Genomic DNA, 21688 nt, shown 5'->3' with positions numbered 1-21688 from the left:
GAAGAGCAGGGTCGTGACTATATCCGACCCAATGTTCACCACCAAGCCCTCACCGCTAGGGTCGCCACGTCTGAGGGCACTCCGTGGTGGATCTCCATAGTCTATGGCCCGCAGGATGACGACGACAAGGTCGCGTTTCTCCAGGAGATTCGGGGCGTGCGTTGCGACTACACGGGCCCGTGGATGATCTGTGGAGACTTTCTGATCCTGCGCGACAAGGAAAAAACAACGAGAACTTAAACCGGAGGATGATGGGCCGCTTCCGGCGCTGCGTTAACGACCTCGCTCTGAGAGAGGTGTATCTCAACGGCTGCTGGTACACGTGGTCTAACGCGCAATCCCCGCCCACGCTGGTTCGCCTTGACCGTGTCCTCTGCACGTCGGACTGGGAGGACGCCGGCGACGAGTGCCACCTGCATTGCCTCGCTTCTATGGTTTTCGACCACAGCCCCCTCCTGATGGACTGCTCCCCCACGCCCCCCGCCCACCGTCGTTTCCGCTTTGAGGAGTTTTGGCTGTGCCTTGACGGATTCCAGGAGACTGTTGCGCAGGCCTGGGCATCAGTGGATGATGCCGACCCTTTCCGTCGCCTTCTGCTACGCCTGCAGGCCACCGCCACGAAGCTCACCAGCTGGTGTGTGAAATCAGTTGGCAGCGTCAAGCACAAGCTCGCGCTTTGCAGGGTGCTCATCCTCAGTTTTGACAAAGCCCAGGAGGATCGGACGTTGTCGCCGCATGAAGCGTGGCTGCACAAAAGCCTGAAGCTCGCCTACCTGGGGTTCGCATCGCTGGAGCGTACCATCGCCCGACAACGGGCACGCGTCGCCTCGCTGAAGGATGGGGACGCCAACACCGCTTTCTTCCACCGGCAATGCTCCTATTGACGGCAAAAGAACACGATCTTCAGCCTGTCCACTGGGGATCAGATCCTCACCGAGCAGAGCAAGATGGCCGAGGCTGCACTCGTGCACTTCGACGACCTCATTGGCACGGCTCCCGACCGCGAGTGCACGCTCAACCTGGAGCACCCGATCGACCCCGCCGATGACCTCCAGGACCTCGACGCTCCATTCACGGAGGAGGAAATCTGGGGCACGATCACGCGCATGCCAGCGCACAAGGCGCCAGGGCCGGATGGCTTCACTGCAGAGTTTCTTCGTGCCTGCTGGGGCACCATTAAGCACGACATCGTCGTTGTCTTCCATCAGCTGTATCAGCTGCGGGGTAGAGGATTTCACCGCCTCAACCAGGCCCTGCTCTCCCTCCTTCCCAAGCGCTCGGATGCCCAGGCCATCGGCGACTACCGAACCATCAACCTCATCCACCTAGTCGCCAAAGTGTTTGCCAATACGCTCTCCCTGCGCTTGGCACCGAAGCTGGACAGGTTGGTCAGCAAGAACCAGAACGCCTTCATCGCCGGTCTTTCCCTCCATGACAATTTCGTTCTTGTCCGGCAATCGATGCGCCTCCTGCACCAGCTGCGCGCGCCCTGGGTCTTGCTCAAACTCGACCTCGCGCGCGCCTTCGACGCCATCCCGTGGCCCTTCCTGTTCGAGGCGCTCCGTCGGTATGGCTTTGGGAGCAGATTCCTTGACTGGCTGGCCATCTTGCTGTCGTCCGCTTGCTCGCGGGTGCTGATCAACGGCGAGCCGGGTCCCCCTATTTGGCATCGTCGGGGGATGCGGCAGGGCGACCCTCTGTCGCCCCAACTTTTCGTCCTCGCCGTGGATACGCTGGGACGCCTCTTTCGACGGGCCATGTCCCTGGGCATCTTGGAGCAGCTGCACCCCCGCCGCCCCATCCCGGTCATCTCACTCTACGCAGACGACGTGGTACTGTTTTGCCACCCCTCCCCAAGCGACCTCTCCACGATCAAGGCGATCCTAGAGCTTTTCGGGCGAGCCACGGGACTCCACGTCAACTACAACAAGAGCTCCGCCACCATGCTCAACTACGCAGCGGGAGACAGGGTGCTGATCACAGAGCTCCTTGGGTGCAAGATCGCGGACCTGCCGCTCACGTACCTTGGGATCCCTCTCACCATCCGGCGACTCACTAGCGCCCAGTTGCAGCCCCTGGTTGACACGATTGGCGGCATGCTCCCTAACTGGAAGTCCAGGCTCATGAACAAAGCGGGCCGCCTAGCACTTGTCAAGTCCGTGCTCCGCGCCATCCTTATCCACCAAATCCTCGTCTTCGCCCCACCGAAGAAAACGATGAGGCTCATTGAGAAAATCGGGAGATGATTCCTGTGGGAGGGCCGCGCCGCCACAAACGGCGGCAGCTGCCACATCAACTAGCGTCGTATCTGCCGGCCCCTCCCCCTTGGTTCCCTCGGCGTCCAGGACATGGAGCGTGCTGGGCTCGCCCTACGGCTGTGGTGGCTCTGGTTCAGCCGCACTGACGAGGGTCGTGCTTCGCATTGCCTCGACCTCCAGTTCTCCAAGGAGGAGAACGCCTTGTTCTTCGCCTCCACCTCACTCATCGTGGGAGACGGCAGAACAGGCAAATTTTGGGAGGACCGCTGGATCAATGGCCGCTCCATCGGCGAGATCGTGCCACAGCTCTATGCTTGCATCCCCAAGCACCGGCACAAGCAGCACACCATCGCAGAGGGCCTCTTGAACTATGCTTGGACGCGAGATATTCACGGCGACATGGTCATCCATGAAATCGGTCAATACCTGCTGCTCTGGCGTGAAACCGAAGGCACTGCCCTCAACGACAAGCCAGACCAGCTTATCTGGAGGTGGACCTCGAGCGGCTCCTACTCTGCACGCAGCGCCTACCTGGCCACCTTCCACCACCTTCCACGGCTCCGCTAGCTGCGACGCATGGAAGCTGACATGGAGGAGCTGGGCCCCGCCACGCGTTAAATTCTTCCTCTGGCTCATCAGTCTGGATAGGTGCTGAACCGCGAACAGATTGCGCCGTCGTGACCTTCAACACCATCTGTGCTGCGTCTTGTGTGACCAGGAGCCTGAAACGATGAGCCACCTGCTCTTCACCTGCCCCTTCTCGCGACAGGTTTGGCATGAGACGCTCTCCTGGCTACGGCTAACCTGCCGACCGCCAGACCAAGAGGTCACACTGAACGACTGATGGATGCACGCCAAGCTGGAGACGCCAAAACCCATGCGCAAGGGCCTAGCCACGACTACTCACCTGACGGCATGTATGCTCTAGAAGCACCGCAACTCCTGTGTGTTCGACGGCAAGCAGCCATCCACCGCCCTGCTCGCGACTAGGATCAGAGAGGAGGCATCCCTTTGGGTTCGGGCTGGGGCTACTAGCCTTGGGGTGATCATGCCATTAACCTGGGACGTCCACTAGTTCTTGTACTTAAGTTTTTGCACCCCGGTGAGCCTCCTCCTCGGAGGCGTGTACTGCTAAACTATCTCCCTTTTCAATGAAATGCAGAGTCTTTGCGTTTTCTCGAGGAAAAAAAAAGGAACAAGTCTTGTGCGTAGGAGTTTTGACCCCCAAAAAAAGAGATCTTGCCACATCTGATCACACAAACAAAAAATTATGAAAAGTATCTGTGACACAATACACGGCGCAGTTTTTTTATCCAGGGCTGCAATCTGCGGTAGTGCCCCCAAGTTTACTTAACTAGCTAGATGAACATAATTGTGTGCTCATCATTTTAGCGCACTCGGCATAGAGAAAAATGGCTTGAACGTCAGCGAGAGCCCGATTACTGACACCATGTTCAGCATCCAGAACAGGATCTGATCACCTGCATATCGGATGATAAATCAAAGAAGTATATGCCCTGGTAATATGTACTTGCTTCCATTCAAGTCGAAAGCAAAGCTATCAGTATGAGTGCAATTAGCATGGGCTGGATGAGCAATGTGTTTACCTGGTAAGAACAATCCGGTTATGTTCTTCTGAGCCCATGAAAACCTAGATAAAGGCAAAAGTTAGCTAATTGGTTGGGAATCACTTGCGGCCAAGCAAAAACTCACAGGACTTCCTACTCACAAAATAAAAGAAACACTGTGCTTACAGAATTCCTGCTGCTGCTGGAGCTACTGCTTTGAAGATTGACATGAGAGTCACAGATATACCATTTGCTACACCCCTTTGTTCTTGTGCCTGTACATGTTTTCATTGGAGAAGTTAGAACATAGCAGAAATGAATCAAAGAAAACACAATGAGACAGATGATACATACCACCGCTGTGTTCTGCAGAATGTTGCAGGCAATAGTAATCGTAGCCTGTTCCATTTTAGATGAAAAATCAAAATATGTTCATGATTAAATTGTCTATTAAAATCCCTGTGGAGCTTGATTGTCCAAGGGTAATGCACATCCAATTTTATTTCATCTGCACGAGTGGTGCTCCATTATGGTCTCTTTAGACCCGCCCAAACTGTCATCAACGTGTTTTTATTCTTTTAAAGGAAGGCTCTATTGATCTTCCGTCCTATTCACCGAGATGATGAACATGTTTGTATAGGATGTTACTATGTAAGCAGTGAGGTCCGTGGCGGAGCTGGACTGACATAACAGGGGGGAAGGGGGGGGGGAGGCGAAGTATGAATGTTTGGAGCCAAATGGGAACATTTTCTTCCATCCGAGTCCTCTCAAAAGAATTCCTTCTAGGGTTTTTGCCAACCACCGACGGACACCCCTAGTTTGTATTATTTTTCACTTTAAACGAAGCAATACAAATAATAATATTCTAACAATTTGTTCCGATTAGAAAATGGACATACCGCAAACATATTCTTAAGAAGCGAGGCTATGTTGATGAGTACTTTGAGCTCCACGCCATATAGGTTAGCCATGAATGGATATGTTGCAAGGAGAAGTATAGATAATACCTGAAAAAACAAACATGCATTTGGTACTGCATAATAGATTAGACATATTAATGAAGTATCTTGACGTAAAATGTTCTTGTCACATACCGCTGCAGATCGGAATGGCTTGACTAACCCAGCATACTTGGCAAGGAGCGGGTAAATCAGAAGTTGATATACCAAAACACCAAAACCTGCAAGATCGAACAAAAATGGCCATAAGGTAAAGGAGTTCAAAACACGTAATAGGTAAAGGAGAGATGCCAGATATGTGTCCAGTTCATTCATTTTGTGCTGAATGTTTCTCTTGCGCAATGTCCGTACTATACAAATTGAAGAAACATCACATACCTGAGATAGCTAGCACGGTACCAACCTCCTGAGATGTAAAACTCAGTCCCCGGTATTTTCTACTGCTCACAGCCCAGAGTGAAAATATCTGACCATGGAATTTACAGAACACATGCAAAGTTGATTTAGTTCCTTACAAAAAAAGGTTGCTTTAGTCCCTAACATGATTGTTCTCTTAAGGGTAGATATAATAAATACTAGCATCCTTTCAATCCAAAACGTCGTTGAATATGTTCAATATGCCTAAACATAGATTTACCTCAAGATAAGCTGTGTCATGGAGAGAAAACACACAGTAGAGGGTTATTGCTGACATCAACTGCCAGTTCTTTAGCAGGTCCTTTGTGGATGCCATTCTGCCTGATCCAGATTGTTTAGCTTTCCTGTCTTCAGAGGTCGAATCAACAACTTGTGCCTCCATTTCCTCAATAGCTTCCACTTTGTCATCATGATACATGTGCAGAGTTTCCTAAAAAGAATCATTTATTCAAGTAGGAAATCAAGGGAGAGAAAAAAAAATCGGAAGGAGATTCAGGGGCTTACCGGGAGCCAAATGCATGCAAGACATGCTCCTGCCGCTAGAACCGATATGACGAAGCAAGGGAGGAAGTATGGAAACCTATAAGTAGATGTAATTTGAAAGGTTTATCTTATCTTCCCAAAAATGCAAAATTTGTATCATTGAAAGAATATGAGTAATAATCTACCTTCCAAATATGGATTCCTCAGAGAAAAGACCCGGGTACTTCTTTGCAGGCTGATACAGGATAGAGAATACACAATGTTAGCCAGGGCCATTAATATAAGATTACTAACTATCCTCCAAAGGGAGAGGTTGTGTTCGTCCTTCGACAAAAATTCTAGTTATCACTTTTAACTGTTAAATATAAATCCCTCCTAATAAAGCATATCTGTACTTTCCTAGAACTGCCATGACAGGAAAGTTCTTGCCTATTGGTCCAGTATTTTGATTTTGCCCCAATTAGTAGATGATCCATTATTCTCAAGCTCTACACCACGGTTACATATACTTACAGTGTCCTAGTGGGTTATTGCAGTAATGGCTTTATTGAACTACTGTGTGCAAGTAACTTACGCTTAGTTTGATAAAGTAGTTAAATATGATGTTAATTCTGCAAGGATAGTTCTGTATTTCTATAACTCAACATCAAAGTTGACTGATCCTCACCTGTGCAAGAAATCCTCCAATGGCTGGTCCAATAACAAGGGCTATTGCTCGTGAAGATGTAACCTGACATAATGTCAGACATAATTATCAGCTAGTAACAGATAAGCCTTTCTTCAAATGAATCAAACCGAGAATCTGAACATAAGATGGACTGTTCTCACAAGAGAAATTCCTAGTGCCTGGTGCTCTTTTCTGCAGACTTCTGAAGCATATGCCTGAAGAATGCAGACACAACCGTGAGTGTTCAACAACTAATGCCGTTTTCTTAATTAACTCAGTCACCCTCAGTGTACAGAAATTACCTTGATTGGTCCTAATATACCACAGAGTAACCCAAGTAGCCCTCTAGTTACAATTGCCATCCAGTAAGTCGTGCTAAGGCCGAAAAGGGTGTTAAATACGATCCTGAAAAAGAAGTAGTAGCATAGGATTAATTCTGATTTAATTGAATGGAGTACGAAATATGTTTTTGTAATGTAACTGAATTTTCCATACACTGAGAGGATACTGATAACAATGCAGGGTTTCCTCCCATATTTGTCAGCAAAAATGCCCCATGGCACAGCACTGATGGTTCTTCCAAGGAAATAAGTAGCCCCTTGAGACAGAGTATACGGTCAGTAGCTACTGGTCAAAAAATAACTATTTTTGCATGATAACGCTACTAAAGTCTACTCGGTGTACTTGTGTCTTTTATTCCCTTATTTTTCCAGTAAATTGACAAGCATTTACAGGGGACAATGCTCACCAACAAAACCAGCATAGAACCCAATGTCTTGCTCTTGCTTTGCGACTTTCAAGTCCCTAATCTGTTAATTCATAACAACGGCGAACACATAATTAATCATCACAAGGTATGTAATAATTCAACAAACGATAATTTATGCATACAATCAGGATAGATGTTAAAGTTTTGCGACTTCTGTACATACCATGAAGTATAGATAGGGAAACAGTGACTGGATCGGTAGAGCTGGAAAGATAACAAACCAAGTTGTTAGTTAGCAAACGCCAACAACTGATATAGATAAATTAATAACATAACCTATAAAATTATGTCCAATCTTTTAACGAAGGTGACAAAAAAAAGTGAGTTTTGTAGACAAACTGCAGAGAGAGCCTCTGAAGAAACCATGAAATAAATGCAGAAAGGCACATGTTTGGGAGCATCCCCTAATGTTCTGAAGTCCCAAATCAGAATTTCTTGGTTATGTTAATTGAAAGCGACTGGATTGCATTATTGTACTAAAGTGGCGAATCCAAATGTTATAACATCTCTACGCCCTCCAGATTCTGGCAGTCATACGGCTGTTCCATGAGAGGATGTTGCCTGATCATCAGAGGAAATCCTGTAAAACAGAGCATTGTGTGGCATCATACCGGCACACAAGCATGCGATCCAAATGTAGAGGAACTCCGTGTAGGGTATCCGGTGGTCGGCCTGCGTCTTCCTCTCCTGTCTGCATCCGGGGCATCGTTCATGGTATACCTTCCTGACGCGGAGCAATGGCACCTCTCGGCCTGATCCGGTCATCTCGATGCCTTGGACTGCGGCTGCGGCTGAATGCTACGTGACTCCTCCTACTCCGTTGGACGTGCTCAATCCACATCAAGATGATGCCTGGATTCTGAGACTCGCGCGGCATCCTCGTTTGCCAAGAGCTGGTGAATGAAGCCTGGCTCCAGTTGTTCCTGGATTCTTGCCTTTGGTTTGTTTAGCTAAATTTAGGCGGTGGGATGAGAGGGTTGGCCAAGTCTTTCTCCTTTGGAAAGGCTTACGGCCCAAGTGCATGTGTATGTACTAGACAAGTGCGGCCGCTCCTCTTTCTCATAATGGCAAATTCCTTTTTTAGAGGTATAAAAAACTTATTGTATGGTGGAGTTTTCTTTCATGAGAAATACAGTACAAACGCAGACGCTCACATATACACACATACTCTCAACCTTATAAATGTATACACGCACAACCTACCCTTATGAGCACCTTCAAGAGACTGCGCTAATACATATTGAGATTGACAAAATCATCACAGACGTCTCGTGACTGATGGAAACTTCTCCCTCCTTCCATTGAACAAACATCGTCGAAAAGTCTGAAATAAATTCAAGAAAATACGAGCACTAGTGAACTTAAAACATGGTACGTTGGTCCCACCACAAGAAACCTAGTCATTTTAGTTATGCTCAGAGCAACTCCAACGGGCCAACCCAAACTGTTCATGCGTGTCCGTTTGTGTCCAAAGAGACGAAAAAACTGGCCCAACACGCTGACCCAACCCCAAAAGTTGCCCCGTTCACTGTCCGTCTAGAGACATTTTCGACCCAAATCTGTGACCGATTTTGTGCCCAAGCGGATGCCAGACGGGCACACCACGCGTCCACTCATCTCCATCACGGCCCCACCTACCTATCAGCTATCCAACCACCGCCACGATCGTATTAAACGCGCCCACCTAACTCAGGCCGCATGGCAGCATGTGGTTGCTGGCATTAAATGTGGACTGACTAGTCACACTCGAAGGAAAAACAGGTCCATATCTTTCAAATGGTGCGTCGGAATTCAGATTCATCTTCATCTTTGGATTCATCGCTACTGTTGAAGTGTATATGTGGATTGCCTAGCCCTTTTCATCAGTTTGGACTTTTGGTTGCGTTGGCTAGTGCATGAAGCTTAACATGGTATCAGGACATAAGGACTTGAGTTCAAGTCTTGGCTTTCGTAGTTTATTCAAAAATTGTTGCCGCCCCCTATGTGTCCACGTATAGGCCTCTTGAGCCATACCTCTGAGTTTGTCCACGTGTTGACTTTCCGTGTCACAAATGAGAGAGGGTATTGAAGTGTATATGTGGATTGCCTAGGTCTTTCCATCAGTTCGGACTTTTTGTTGCATTGGCTAGTGCATGAAGCTTAACAGCTACGAGATCTTTGAAACTAGATCCCGTATGGGTATATTTTGACAAAAATATATTATGCTAACTTTGGTGCTATATGATGCAACTTTGGTACTGCATCATACAATTTTAGTATTGCATGGTGCAACTTTTTCAAAACCATTTTTTGCAATTGCATGATCCAACTTCTGATGAGGTTGCAATCTAGCAACCATGACAACTTGATGTGCAACTACCCTACTGTCCAGGCCAACTACCTAATAGTCGATGTGCAACCCTCCTCCTTATTTGTGCATATGTAGTTTTTTTACTATTGACACACCCTGTCCCACCTCTCCTATCAGCGATATGTGCAACTTAGTCTATTGTTCAAACCAACTGCCTATTAGTTGATATGCAACTCCTTCACCTCCCAACTTATGGATATGTAGTTTCAGTTAGTGAGGGCAACAAACGAAGTTACACAAAGTCAGCTAGGTAGTTGGCTGGGGCAACATAAGAAGTTGCACATCTCACAGGCAAGAATAGTTGGATGGTGAAAATTCTGCATTCATGAGGATAGCGAAAAGTTACATATTCATGAGGGTAGTGAAAAGTTGCATATAGATAAGGCCTAAAGGGATTGTTTGGACTAGATGCTAGTAGGGAAATTGCACATTCATGGGGGTATGAAGGAAGATTGCACATTATTGTTAGACAGTTGGCCGAGTATCCAAAGTTGCACATCCACTGTTAGGCAGTTGGTTGATGCAGCAAACAGTGAAAGCACGTTCACGAACAGGAGGAAAGTTGCACATTAACTACTAGACAGTTGCCCCGTGCAACAGATGAAGTTGCACATCTTACTGAAAGGAGGTAGTTTTGGTGGTGGGGGTGCTACTGGTGAAAACTGCACATCCGCACATCCACGTGGTAGGCTGAAAGTTGCACATTCACTTTCAGGTAGTTACACATTGACTCCTAGGCAGTTGCACAAAACATGGACTAAATTGCACACAAGAAAAATTCATCAAAACATACCCATGCAGGATCTAGCTTTGAAGAGCATGTCGCCAGGATTCCAACGATGAAAGTGACTCATAATTTGAGTACCCTTTTATAAAAGAAATCAAATCTGAATTTAATGTGTTCATATTTGTTCACACTTGCACTTTGATTATAGGAAGGAAAGTGGCGGGTCCAGGTGAAACTGGTTTTGGCATACGGTGTGAAGAACTTTCTAATTTGATGACATGGAGACAAAAAGTTTCCTAATCATGAGGTGCTCGGTAAGTCTAACCAGCGAATAACCACCAACGGGTCCACTCCATTTTGCGGTAGCTTCCTGGAAACTTCCTCCATGCTATCCGAGGCTGCGCTCGCTTGCTCGCTGTCCGGGAATCGATGGACAGTTATTTTCCTGCCGTCCCGAGAGCAACCGGGGTTGGACCGTTGGTGTGAAGACCACAAATCAGCTACTCCTCCTAGTATATGGTAGGAGTGCTAGGCTATAGCATATGGGGTCCAACATATTATTTCATCTTTTTTTTTTAGAAAAGAAGGATGACCCCCGGTCTACATAGTATTCCATCTGTTGTACACATGTGACCTTTCCCGTCTATATGCCACGCATGTGTAACGGAGACGCTGACACTACTGAGTGTACTAGACAAGGCACCGAAGCACAGCACATGGAATAGTATCAATGAAACAACTGTGTGTGTATAGGTCAGTCAAGGTCACACATGGTAAGCCGCGCAGGCCGCGCCTTTGTCTAGGAAACGCTCTGGACATATGGCAGATGTAGAGCAACCCAACGTTGGCTTTGGCTACCGTTGATCCAAACTTTTTGAAAGCAGTTGCGAAAATGCAGTTTCGGGAATTCGGCAAAACTTTTGGCAAATCCACAAATTGTGCTCTAATGGCAAGTTTGGCTAGCCCTAATCAATTGGTCGAAACTACCCTACCATGCCATGTTCAAGGAGTTAATGGACATAAACCTTTTGCTGCTTACAACAACATAGAGTAGTATTTTGGTTTGGAGTTTGAGGCTACTCCCAATGCTCCACCTTCTACAGGTGCTAAGGTTGTCACATAGACAAAAAATCTGATGTGGCAAGTTAATTAATAGAAGAGAGATGAGTGTAGTGATACAGGAAAAAACAATGCTAAACGCGTGAACCTAGGTAAAACAATTAAATGAAAGAAATGCATCAATGTATGCATAACTTTAGTTGCAAAAGTATTAAATAAAGAGGCTTAGCTACAATAAGCTAAGAAACTATGCATTGAAGAGTTTAGTTGCTAAACTATTTAATGTGCTTAACACCTCACCAATGCATTGAAAGTGGCCTGAATACTACTCCAGCATAGATGTGATGGAATTCTACACCGAGAGGTCCCAAACATTGGAGAGTTTAGTTGCTAAACTATTTAACGTGCTTAACATCTCACCAATGCATTGAAAATGGCCTGAATACTACTCCAGCATAGATGTGATGGAATTCTACACCGAGAGGTCCCACGCCATGCATGTGTTGTTGTCTCCTGCCTTCCGTATCAGTTACGCACCCGTGTCATTTCGGAAAAGAAAAAGTTACGCATCTGTGATAAGTTACCACATCTTTCTCAGCTTTCACCCAGCCGATGGTACACATACGTACTGAGGGGATGGGATGTGTTGTGGTCGTCCATTATTTTTAAGTACATCCATCCTATCAAACTGTGGTTAATGGTTATGGTACACGACAAAATTCATTGTTTTGACCCTTTTAGTAAGGTTAAGCCGGATCTGACCCTGATGAAGAAAAATTTCGGATCTGATCCTTTTGCTACCGTCGGACCCCTTGACGGTAGGGTATAACAACCTACCGCCGAGGTCCCTGGCAATAGGGTTGCATGCCTACCGTAAAAAAAATCTAAGTTACAGACACAATGCGTGTGTGTGCCTACCGTCGGACTCCTTAGCGATAGGGTTACACATGCTACCGCCGGCCCCTGCGGTGGTAGGCCATTTTCCTACCGCCAGGGCCTTGACGGTAGGTTGTCATACCCTACCGTCAAATGGTCTGACAGTAACAGAAGGTTCAAATCCGAAAAATATTCCCCACCGGGGTCAGATCCGGCTTAACGTTACAAAAAGGGTCAAAACAGTGAATTTGGCTACGGTTTTAGATGATCTGTGGTGAGTATATTAATTATTAGGAAATATGAGATGGACTAAAATTTGTTCTATCTTCTTTTGTACTCAAGTTGATCATTGTACTCCTATATATATGTTTATGAGGCTCAAGCAATACAACAATTATTCTACCAATCTCTCTCTCCTTTCTAACATGGTATCTGCTGCAAGTTCCTAGACCTACCCGCCGCCCGTCGCTTCCGCTCCGCGGGCCGCCCTCGGGACGGTCAGCCTCCATGACCGACGTGGAGGACCACGTCGCCCGTACCTAGGGTTTGTCCACCGGTCATGTTGACCGGCTGCCCTAGAGAGTCTTTTTCCCGATCTCTTGATCCAGTTTTTTCTCTCTTCCGTCAGTCGTTTTGATCGGCGTTGTCTTTTTGGTTTTTCGATCTAAGATCGGGTTGCATTGTCCGCCGCCATCATCGACACATGCGCGCCTAAATTTTGACGATGGCGTGACCCGTCCACTTCTGTGACTGGGGACGCGGCGGTCCGTCCCGACCGTCGTTCACGCGTCTGCCCACCTGTCGCTCCGTGTCAGTCGTCGTCGCCTGCGTCCAATCAGGATCTTACATCACCTACCGTCTCCGCCGCCGTTTATCAACCGCCTCGGGCTTGTCGTCTCCCTGGCTCGGGCGGCCTTGTCGGCTCGAGCTTTTCGGTCTCGGCTCTCTGTCGCCACTTGTCAGCTCCCTCGAGCTTTTGCGCTCGGGCGTCGCCTGCCTCAGACACGTCGTTCCCCGCCAGCGTCGTCCCCTTGGTCTGCTTGACCACCCCGCTTCACCGTCCACGACGCCGTCATCATCGTCGGGCAGTGCCCCCGACCTCGCGTGCAATCAGATTGATCACCCGCCCGTCACGATAGACTCCATCTACGTCGTGCGACTGACCTGATCAGTCGATTGAATGCGCCTCCACGCGTCCTGTGAAGGTTGTCCTCGAGTATAGCTCCCCTCTCCACCGATCGAGCAACAGACTACCGCTACGTCGCCCCGTCGGGCCACAGCACCGCCGCTTAGTGGTTCTTCTGATGGTTGCCCCGACCCACAAGCCACCGCTACACCGCCCCTTCGGGCGGTAGAGCCGCGGCACGCGGTCCCCACCGTCGCCCGAGGCCGTCCCCGTGGCTCCACCGACCCGCGCACCGCCGATGCGTCGCCTTTTCAGGCCATAGAGCCGTGGCACGCGGTCCACGCCGCCGCCCCGAGGTCTTTCTACCGTCGCCCCGACCCGCGCGTTGCCGCTTCGTCGCCCCTTCGGGCCGTTGCGCCGCGGCGTGCGGTCCACTGCGACGTCCTCGATATCGACTTCCTGTGGTATACGTCGCGTCGTCTCCCTCGGTGCGGGAACGCCATCGTCCGAGCCTGTCTTCGTCACGCTGTGGGTTCTTCCTCGCCTACTTTGAGCATCGCCGTCAGGCTGCCGCCACTGCTCTTCTTCGACGTCGCTGCTCTTCTTCGACACCGCTGCAGCTCGCTCACCCGAGCCGCGCCGCCCGTCCACCCCCTTCATTTCCGTCAGCACCAGCTCATCGCCAGCGTCGTCGTTGTCTACCCCAACCACTTCGTCTACTCTGACCACCGTGGGCAACATCGCCCCCCGTCGATTTGCGCCGCAACCGTCGTTGACTCCTTCTCCGCTAGCCTCCTCAACATGACGTACCAGTTTGTGCAGGCTCCCGTCTACGCATGCCCGATGCTGGCAACACCGACGTGCGCCTTCGTCCCAGATGTGCTCCCAGGCCTGGCAAGACTGGAGCGACGCATCGCCAACATTGATTTCGTCCATCTACGCATGCCTGGTGCTGGCAACACCGATGTGCGCCTTCATCCAGGATGCGTACCCAGGCTTGGCAAACCCGGCACGACATGTCTCAACTACGCCTTCTTCCCGGCGCACCACTACTTCGTCACCACTGCGCCCATGACTAACTCGGCGCCTCCTTACGATCGCGGCTCCATCGCGACTTCCTCGAAACCGGCTACCCCGACTCAACATCGACCATAGCGTTCTTCATACGACTACCTCGACCACGCCTACACCATCCTACGCTCTCGGCTACCTCGACATCGGCACAAAGGGCTACCGCCTTGCTTGAGCAACCTCGCGGTTTTCACTCCAGCCACAACTTCATGATGCATCGATCGTTACGACTGTGGGGAGATGATCGTCGGCTTATGTCGGGGAAATGACACCTATGGGAATCTCCAAGGATCCCTTGATCGTTCGGCGGGGAGAGGGGTGGCGCCATGAGCAGAGCTAACGATCAGCACCGGGAACGTTTTTACCCAGGTTCGGGACGTTAGTGCGTAAAACCCTACTCCTGCTTTGTTTGTTGTATTAGGTGCTTACTGTAGGATTACTTGCTACAGTGATTGCCTGTTGGCCAATGCCCGAAGTGTCTTACCCCTTAAACTGAGCCTTGGGCCTCCTTTTATAGGCAAATGGGTCACCAACAGTGCTCAACAGAGGGTTCACGATTTGTACAGTGAACAGGGTGCACAGCTGTCTATCTACCGTGGTGTCAGGGGCAATAAATTCCTCACCAGTCTCCTGACCCGATCAGGATGGTATCGACACGTACCCATGTGTTTTGACACTTGGGCGTTGTGCTGGCGCATGAGGGATGCGCTGGCGCTATGGTAGTCGGTGGCACTGTGGCAGGAGGGAAACACCTGGCGGCGAATGGGGCTTGTCGGGCTGGTGCCCTCGCCAGTGGCCTAGTCTACCTTCCCGACAAGGAAAGCTTGCCGGGGCCTTGCCTATCTTCCCGGCAAGGAGGACTTGCCGGGGCCTTGAATGCTTTTCCCAGGAAGGAAGGCTTGCCGAGGCGTTGGACCCTTCCCGGCAAGAAGGGCTTGTCGGGGCTTGGATGTCTTCCCGGCAAGAGGGGCTTGTCGGGGCCTTGGAGCTTGGGCTTATTCCTCACACCCTTGGAGTGGTGTGGCCTTGGTGAATTTGGAGGTTAGTCTTCCTGCCAGCCTTCGTCGTGCCTTGTCGTCAAAGGGGTTGCCGCCGCCCGTGCACAAGGCTGGGGCACAGGAGACCCCAGTCTTCAGTGCACCGACAGGAGCCCCGGGCCTGGGCCATACACGTGTGCGAGGCGTCGTTGGGCCAGACCCAAAGTGGTGCACGGGCTTCCGTGACAGGGTATCTTGCAGTTTGAAGCCGTTGGTTGTTGTCTTTCCCCACGTCGTGCATCGGACGCACGAAGTGGAGAGGCGTGCGCACAGTGGCCGTCCCACCTCCCGAAACGCTTTTGCCACGCGCGAGGCATGCGCAGTAACAGTCGGGCAAGTTGTGATTGTGGCCTTAAATGTCGCAGCCGTGGCAGGGCCTGCCCCTGCATGCATTGGTGCAGCAGGGTGGCTCCCTGTTCACCCGTGATCATGGGCGATTGGGCAAGAGGGGCCGCGGTTTCCGGAGTGAGGAGGGCTAGCCCCCGCGCCTCGCCCTATAAATTAGGGGGTTTGTGAGGGGGTTTTGCTTATCAATCCAACTCCTGAAACGCACAGCTCCCCTGACTTGTCTGCAGTATCTTCTTCAGCTTCAGGTGGCGCTCGCCCCTAACCATGGCTAGGAGACGAGGAGAGCCACCATCAGCCGCCAGAGCGGCGAGAGGATCTCGTTCGGATCATGCCACAGCTTCAGGAGCCGCAGCTGCGAAGGGCGGCCCGAGTGCCCGAGGTGGCGGAGGGGCGAGGGGCCGCGGTCGCCGCGAAGGCCGTGGCCGGGGAAGGCGGGATGCCACTCCAACACCCCGGCCTTCTCCGAGGCTTGCTCCTGCGGAGACTCATGTTGAAAGGACTCCGTTGGAGTTCCTTCTCAAGCTGCAAGGCTGCATCAGGACTCGACTTCAACTCCCAAGCGCCTTCGCCAAGGCGATGGGCGAAGAGAAGCTCCCGATGCTGTGGCTCTGGGTGCATGGCTGCGGCAACGGCGTCGTACCGATGGCGTGGAGCAACCGGGTCCTCGGCTCCTGTTCCTTGGCCGTGGGTGGAAGAGCTTTGCTCGCACCCATAATCTCTGGGATGGGCACGTTCTTCGCTTCAAGATGATGGCGGACAACCTGCTCTCCGTCAAGATATACGGGAGCTCAGGTGTACGCCTCAGCTGCTGCAAAGAGAGCTCGAGCGGGACTGAAAGCCCTTCCTTGCGCGAGGGCGGCGAGGAAGGGACAGACGAGAGTGACAGCGGGTACGGGTCAGACCCTCAGCAGGCTAAGCCTGGGTACGAGGACCTGACCACGGATTGACCGTCGGCCGCACCATCATCGTCAGTCCGCGGCTCTCCTCCTCCCGAGTTGGGACCGACGCGCCGGAAGAACCGACGCTGCCGCATATAGCTAGTAGCGCCTGGTTCCTAGCTCCACCGTCCCTTCTGGCCCCGTTCTCCTCCGCGCAGTGCTGGTCCAGGAGGAACCAGCCTGGGTTGCGCCGCGGGCCTTGCCGTTTTTTGTCTTCTTGAACTTCTGTCCGGCAAGCATTGTCCCTCGCCAAAGACAGTATCATAGGTTAGAGTAGTAAAAATCATCCATGTAATATGTTTGAGTTTGCCTCAAACAAATGAATGAAATATTGTTTCCGTTTTGTCTGATCCCTCTTTTTATATGATACACCCCTTGCGTTTTTCCGGAAGCTTGCCGGCTTGACTGGTCCTGCCGCTAGTGCTTTGAGGAACGGATCCTTAGCAGTTCGTCGGAGGGGTCGTTACCGGCAAGACTCCTTGTCGCACTTCGTGCAACCGTTAAATCGTCGAGCGCGGCTCGAGGCGAAATAAGGTGTTGCGTAGCCGCTTGGTCTGTTGAGCAAGTTCGAAACGGTGTGAAGGCGCTCTGTGGCCGTTCAGGTCGTTGAACGAGCTCAAAACAAAACCAAGGTGCACTGATCCTAGCAAGGTTCCTTCTGCGCACAGGTTTCTCAAACAAAGATTGTGATTTCTAGAAAGGAAACAACCTATCTACCCAAAAATCTCATCTAGAGTTTTTGTCACTTATCTGTCGTGCCGCGGCACTTCTTCGCGCGGCGTCTGAATCTTTTGTCGGGGCCTCAGATCCCCGGCAAGCCGGATGTTACACCCCCCGTCGACCTCCTTGCCGGCAAGGTTCTTACCGATAGCCTTTGACCATCGCGTGGGAAAGGGGTTTGCCGGGGTGTAACTCTTTTTTCTCTTTTTGGCCAGGCCATGCTGGTGGAGCCCCCAAGCACATCTTTGGCGGCGACGCGACACTTCCAGGGAGAAAACATTTCTGCTGGAGTGCGTGCCGGGGCTTCGGGACCTGTTGGCGCATCCTCGACGGCTATGCATCGTTCCGCAAAGGTGCGTCCGCCGGAGTATGCGCCGGAGGCCTCGCGAAAGCCCCCAGGCACACCCTCGACAGCAACGTACTGTCCTGGAGCGGCGCATCAGCTTGATGGTGTCGAACTTGGGGTCTCTGCTTCCTTGGCCTGCGCTTGCGCAGCAGCGCGCCCGCGCAGGCGCTAGGAGGCCATAGCAGAGTGAAGCGAGCATCGTCGTGTCCCGCTTCGGGGAACTGCGGCGGTGCGCTCAACTCCTAAAATTCGGCGCAGAGCTTGCTCAGATTAGCGCAAATGCTCTCACCCCCTACCTGGCGCGCCAAAGATGTCGGGGAAATGACACCTACGGGAACCCCCCAAGGATCTCTTGATCGTTCGGCGGGGAGAGGGGTGGCGCCAAGAGCAGAGCTAGCAATCAGCACCGGGAACGTTTTTACCCAGGTTCGGCCCGCTTAGTGCGTAAAACCCTACTCCTGCTTTGTTTGTTGTATTAGGTGCTTACTGCAGGATTACTTGCTACAGTGACTGCCTATTGGCCAATGCCCGAAGTGTCTAACCCTTAGAACTGAGCCTCGGGCCTCCTTTTATAGGCCTTGGATGTCTTCCCGGCAAGAGGGGCTTGCCGGGGCCTTGGAGATTGGGCTTATTCCTCACACCCTTGGAGGGGTGTGGCTTTGGTGAATTTGGAGGTTAGTCTTCCTACCAGCCTTCGTCGTGCCTTGTCGTTAAAGGGGTTGCCGGCGCCCGTGCACAAGTCTGGGGCACAGGAGACCCCGGTCTTCAGTGCACCGACAGCTTACCTTCGGATTCTTCTCCAGTCTCACCATCTGTGTCGCTACCATTGTGATTGGGGGGCGGGATGTTGAGTATATTTATTATTAGAAAATATGAGATAGACTAGGATTTGTCCTATCTTGTCTTGTACTTCAAATTGATCGTTGTACTCCTGTATATATGTCTATAAGGCTCAAGCAATATAACAAATATTCCACCAATCCCTCTTTCCCTTCTAACTATCTGTTACACTCTTTTAGTTTGTGCCATGGTTTTCTTTTGACGTGTGCTACAAATCATCCGACTTATCCTAGGAAAGATCAGTCGCCTCGCACGCTATCGGATGCAAAGCGCTGCAACCATTTGATATGTTCCAAACACGAGCATGTTACTATTACGGCGGGTTGTAACAATAACACATCCTCTATCCGACAGTGCAGCCCCACCAATGTTTGCCGGACCAACGTCCCGTCTAAAGATGCTCCAAGGAAACACCATGTAAACCCAACAATGCTCCAATGCAACTCCGGGAATGCACCAATGCAACTCCGGCAATGCTTCATCACTCCATATCGCGACTGCGCCGCCCTGACGATGCTCCAATGCAACTCCAGCGATGTTCCATCACAATATGCGCCACCCCTGTCGGCCCCGGCGATGCTCCAATGCAACTCCGGCGATGTTCCATCACAACACGTGCCACCCCCGCCGGCACGGGCGATGCTTCATCGCAACATGCGCCACCCCCACCGATGCTCCATCACAACATGCGCCATCCCTGCCGGCCCCGACGGTGCTCCATCACAACATCGCCACCCCCGTCGACGCCAGCGATGCTCCAACGCAACTCTCACGATGCTCCATCACAACATGCGCCACCCCCGCCAACGTCGGCGATGCTCCAACGCAACTCCCGCGATGCTCCATCACAACATGCACCACTCCCGCCGGCCCCGGCGATGCCCCAATGCAACTCCGGCGATGCTCCATCACAACATCACGACGACGGCGCTCCATCGCAGCATGCGGCGACAGCTGGTGGCTGGGATGACGAGTACTCCCTCGATTTTTATATACAAGGCCACAAACCCACATTACAGGTACAAGACAAAAGTTAATGCATTTTAAGTCAATGTTACAAGATAACTTATCTCCTTGTTTATCGTGTAAATTAATGTGTATTTTTCTCTCTCATGCATATCAAGCCAATGATTTCACTCCTTCATGCATGCAACGGATAATTAATGTCCTCCTTTACTAGTACTACGAGGTAAACACCATTAATATTGCATCGATTAGTGTTAGTGGCCTTGTATATATGCAAATTGTAATTTTGTAATTTTGACAGTGGTCTTGTATATAAAAATGGAGGGAGTAGCCAGGCTGCGTTCCTCGATGCGTCAGTGGCCGGCGGTAGCTTGTTGCTGCTTTGTCGGTTGATGCTGCGACGCAGCGCGCGACGGTGACAGCGGTGACTGCTATGCAGCGCATGATGCGATGGCTGACGCGGCGGCGGCGGCGACAGACGCGACGATGAAGTTCGTGGGCAGCGGAAGCGGATGGTGGTATGAAGCGCACAGCGGAAGCGGATGGTGGTATGAAGCGCACGCATGCTGCGATGCAGCCCCGGCTAATAACGCCGGTGCCGGGAATGGGAAGCATGCGTTCCCTGCCCCGTCCATTCGTAGCCGGTGGTAGCTAGTGCTGCTTCAATGAAGAAGAGAATGGGGATAAAGAGCAGAGCACCCGAGGATAAAGTTTGTGTGGCTGTTGAAGAAGATAAGATGAAGATTGAAGAGAGAAAGGCGATGCGTGGGTTCACAAAGGACACGTGGCAGAAGAAAGATCAGCCGGTTAACGAAGATCAGCCGGTTGAAAATAAGCAATTTCCTTTTCTTTTTGGAATTTGGAACTTCCAAAGTTCCATGCGATGTTCAACTGATTAATTACGGACCCGTCGTCCTAAGTACGAGGCATAGAGGGTAAGCTTGTTTTGTTAACTTGGCATATTACTTTTGGTTTTCTGGTTTGTGCCTCAGACTGATGTGAAATACTTATAATACTACTACTCCAGTACATGTGTTAATGTGTTGTAGAAAAGGAGTACAGGTTTAGGGGAGCAGAAGAAATGGCGTACGCGTGCTACAGGCATGGACCATGCCGGAAACAAGAAACTCAAACAAGATGGATGAGAAGAGAGGGAGGGGACCATGCCGGAAACAAGAAACTCAAATAAGATGGAGGGGCACACTCACCGGCGCAGAGACAGACGACCCACACGTAGAAGAAGTTGAGGTAGGGGATGCCGGTCTTGGTCTTGTTCATCTCGTCCAGCCTGCACCCTGGGCACCCCTCCTTGCAAAGCTTCCTCTCCCTCGCCGTTGCCAGCAATGGCCCCGCCGCCGCCTCAGGCTCGTTTCTCTCGCCGGCGGCCATTATCTCCCTTCTCTCTGATGAACAGGAACAGGAAATGGGATTTGGAGATCAGCTCGGTCGACCTCTGCTTTCGAGGAGTGCCCGTTCCCCTCTACGGGAGTAAATGCATCAGTAAAGCGCACGAGGTAGCGTTAGCGTAGCATCTGCTGCTTTTAGTGCTAGTGTAGAGTGTAGAGTGTAGACGCGGCGCGCCTTGTGGACTGTGGTGTGTTGTTTCGGCCGGGTGTGTCGGCATGGATCGCTCGGTGAGTAACATATAATAGTATCGTGCATATGTTACTATTATACTTTCTTTGTACCTAAATATAAGTCTTTTGAGATATTTCACTAGATATTTACATACGAAGCAAAATGAATGAATCTATACTCTAAAGTATGTCTATATACATAGTATGTAGTCCATTAGTTGAATCTCTAGAAAGACTTATATTTAGGAACGGAGGGAGTATGATACTACCTTCATAGTGCATAGTATCATAAACTAGTATCATAGGTGATCTCATTTATTGACATGCATGACACATAGTAGCATAGCATTTAACATATTACGGTATCTATCTATGTTACTCTAATCTCTCTCTCTTCTTTAATTATTTGTCACATCACCATGTTTGCTAGTCCCAAGACTATGTTACTAGCTATGATACCCCCACTATGGCCAGCCTCAGGGTTTGACGCAGCGGCTATATCTTGCCCGTATTCATCAATTCGATCTCATTTGATCCGGTCCCGTACTAACACTAAAATCCCTTTATCGATGCAGTAAAGACTGGG

General features: G+C 50.6%; 2 protein-coding genes across 4 annotated transcripts; both read right to left on the bottom strand.

The window, feature by feature from the left end:
- Positions 1 to 3507: 3507 nt before the first annotated feature.
- LOC123443608 (probable peptide/nitrate transporter At3g43790) lies at positions 3508 to 21100 on the bottom strand. Of its 3 annotated transcripts, none has more exons than XM_045120069.1 (17): positions 20734 to 21100; positions 7285 to 7325; positions 7101 to 7161; positions 6848 to 6950; positions 6655 to 6757; positions 6514 to 6567; positions 6353 to 6415; positions 5871 to 5920; positions 5707 to 5782; positions 5423 to 5632; positions 5164 to 5251; positions 4921 to 5006; positions 4726 to 4833; positions 4181 to 4225; positions 4013 to 4101; positions 3866 to 3909; positions 3508 to 3739 (listed from the first exon to the last, which is right to left on the bottom strand). In XM_045120069.1, exons 1-17 carry the CDS (start codon positions 20912 to 20914, stop codon positions 3642 to 3644), a joined length of 1500 nt encoding a protein of 499 aa, XP_044976004.1. In that variant the 5' UTR covers positions 20915 to 21100; the 3' UTR covers positions 3508 to 3641. The 3 variants fall into 3 exon arrangements, with proteins under 3 accessions (XP_044976004.1, XP_044976006.1, XP_044976005.1); XM_045120071.1 differs by lacking the exon at positions 20734 to 21100 and adding an exon at positions 8325 to 12628; XM_045120070.1 differs by lacking the exon at positions 20734 to 21100 and adding an exon at positions 7733 to 8265.
- LOC123443609 lies at positions 12733 to 18115 on the bottom strand. The gene is made up of 2 exons (XM_045120072.1): positions 18048 to 18115; positions 12733 to 14602 (listed from the first exon to the last, which is right to left on the bottom strand). Exon 2 carries the CDS (start codon positions 14193 to 14195, stop codon positions 13302 to 13304), a length of 894 nt encoding a protein of 297 aa, XP_044976007.1. The 5' UTR covers positions 14196 to 14602; positions 18048 to 18115; the 3' UTR covers positions 12733 to 13301.
- Positions 21101 to 21688: the final 588 nt, after the last annotated feature.

The sequence above is a fragment of the Hordeum vulgare genome, chromosome 3H (genome assembly GCF_904849725.1).
Source record: "Hordeum vulgare subsp. vulgare chromosome 3H, MorexV3_pseudomolecules_assembly, whole genome shotgun sequence".
NCBI classification, from domain to species: Eukaryota; Viridiplantae; Streptophyta; class Magnoliopsida; order Poales; family Poaceae; genus Hordeum; species Hordeum vulgare.
The sequence above is the reverse complement of the archived record's forward strand: the minus strand, read 5'-3'. Positions and strand labels throughout refer to the sequence as shown.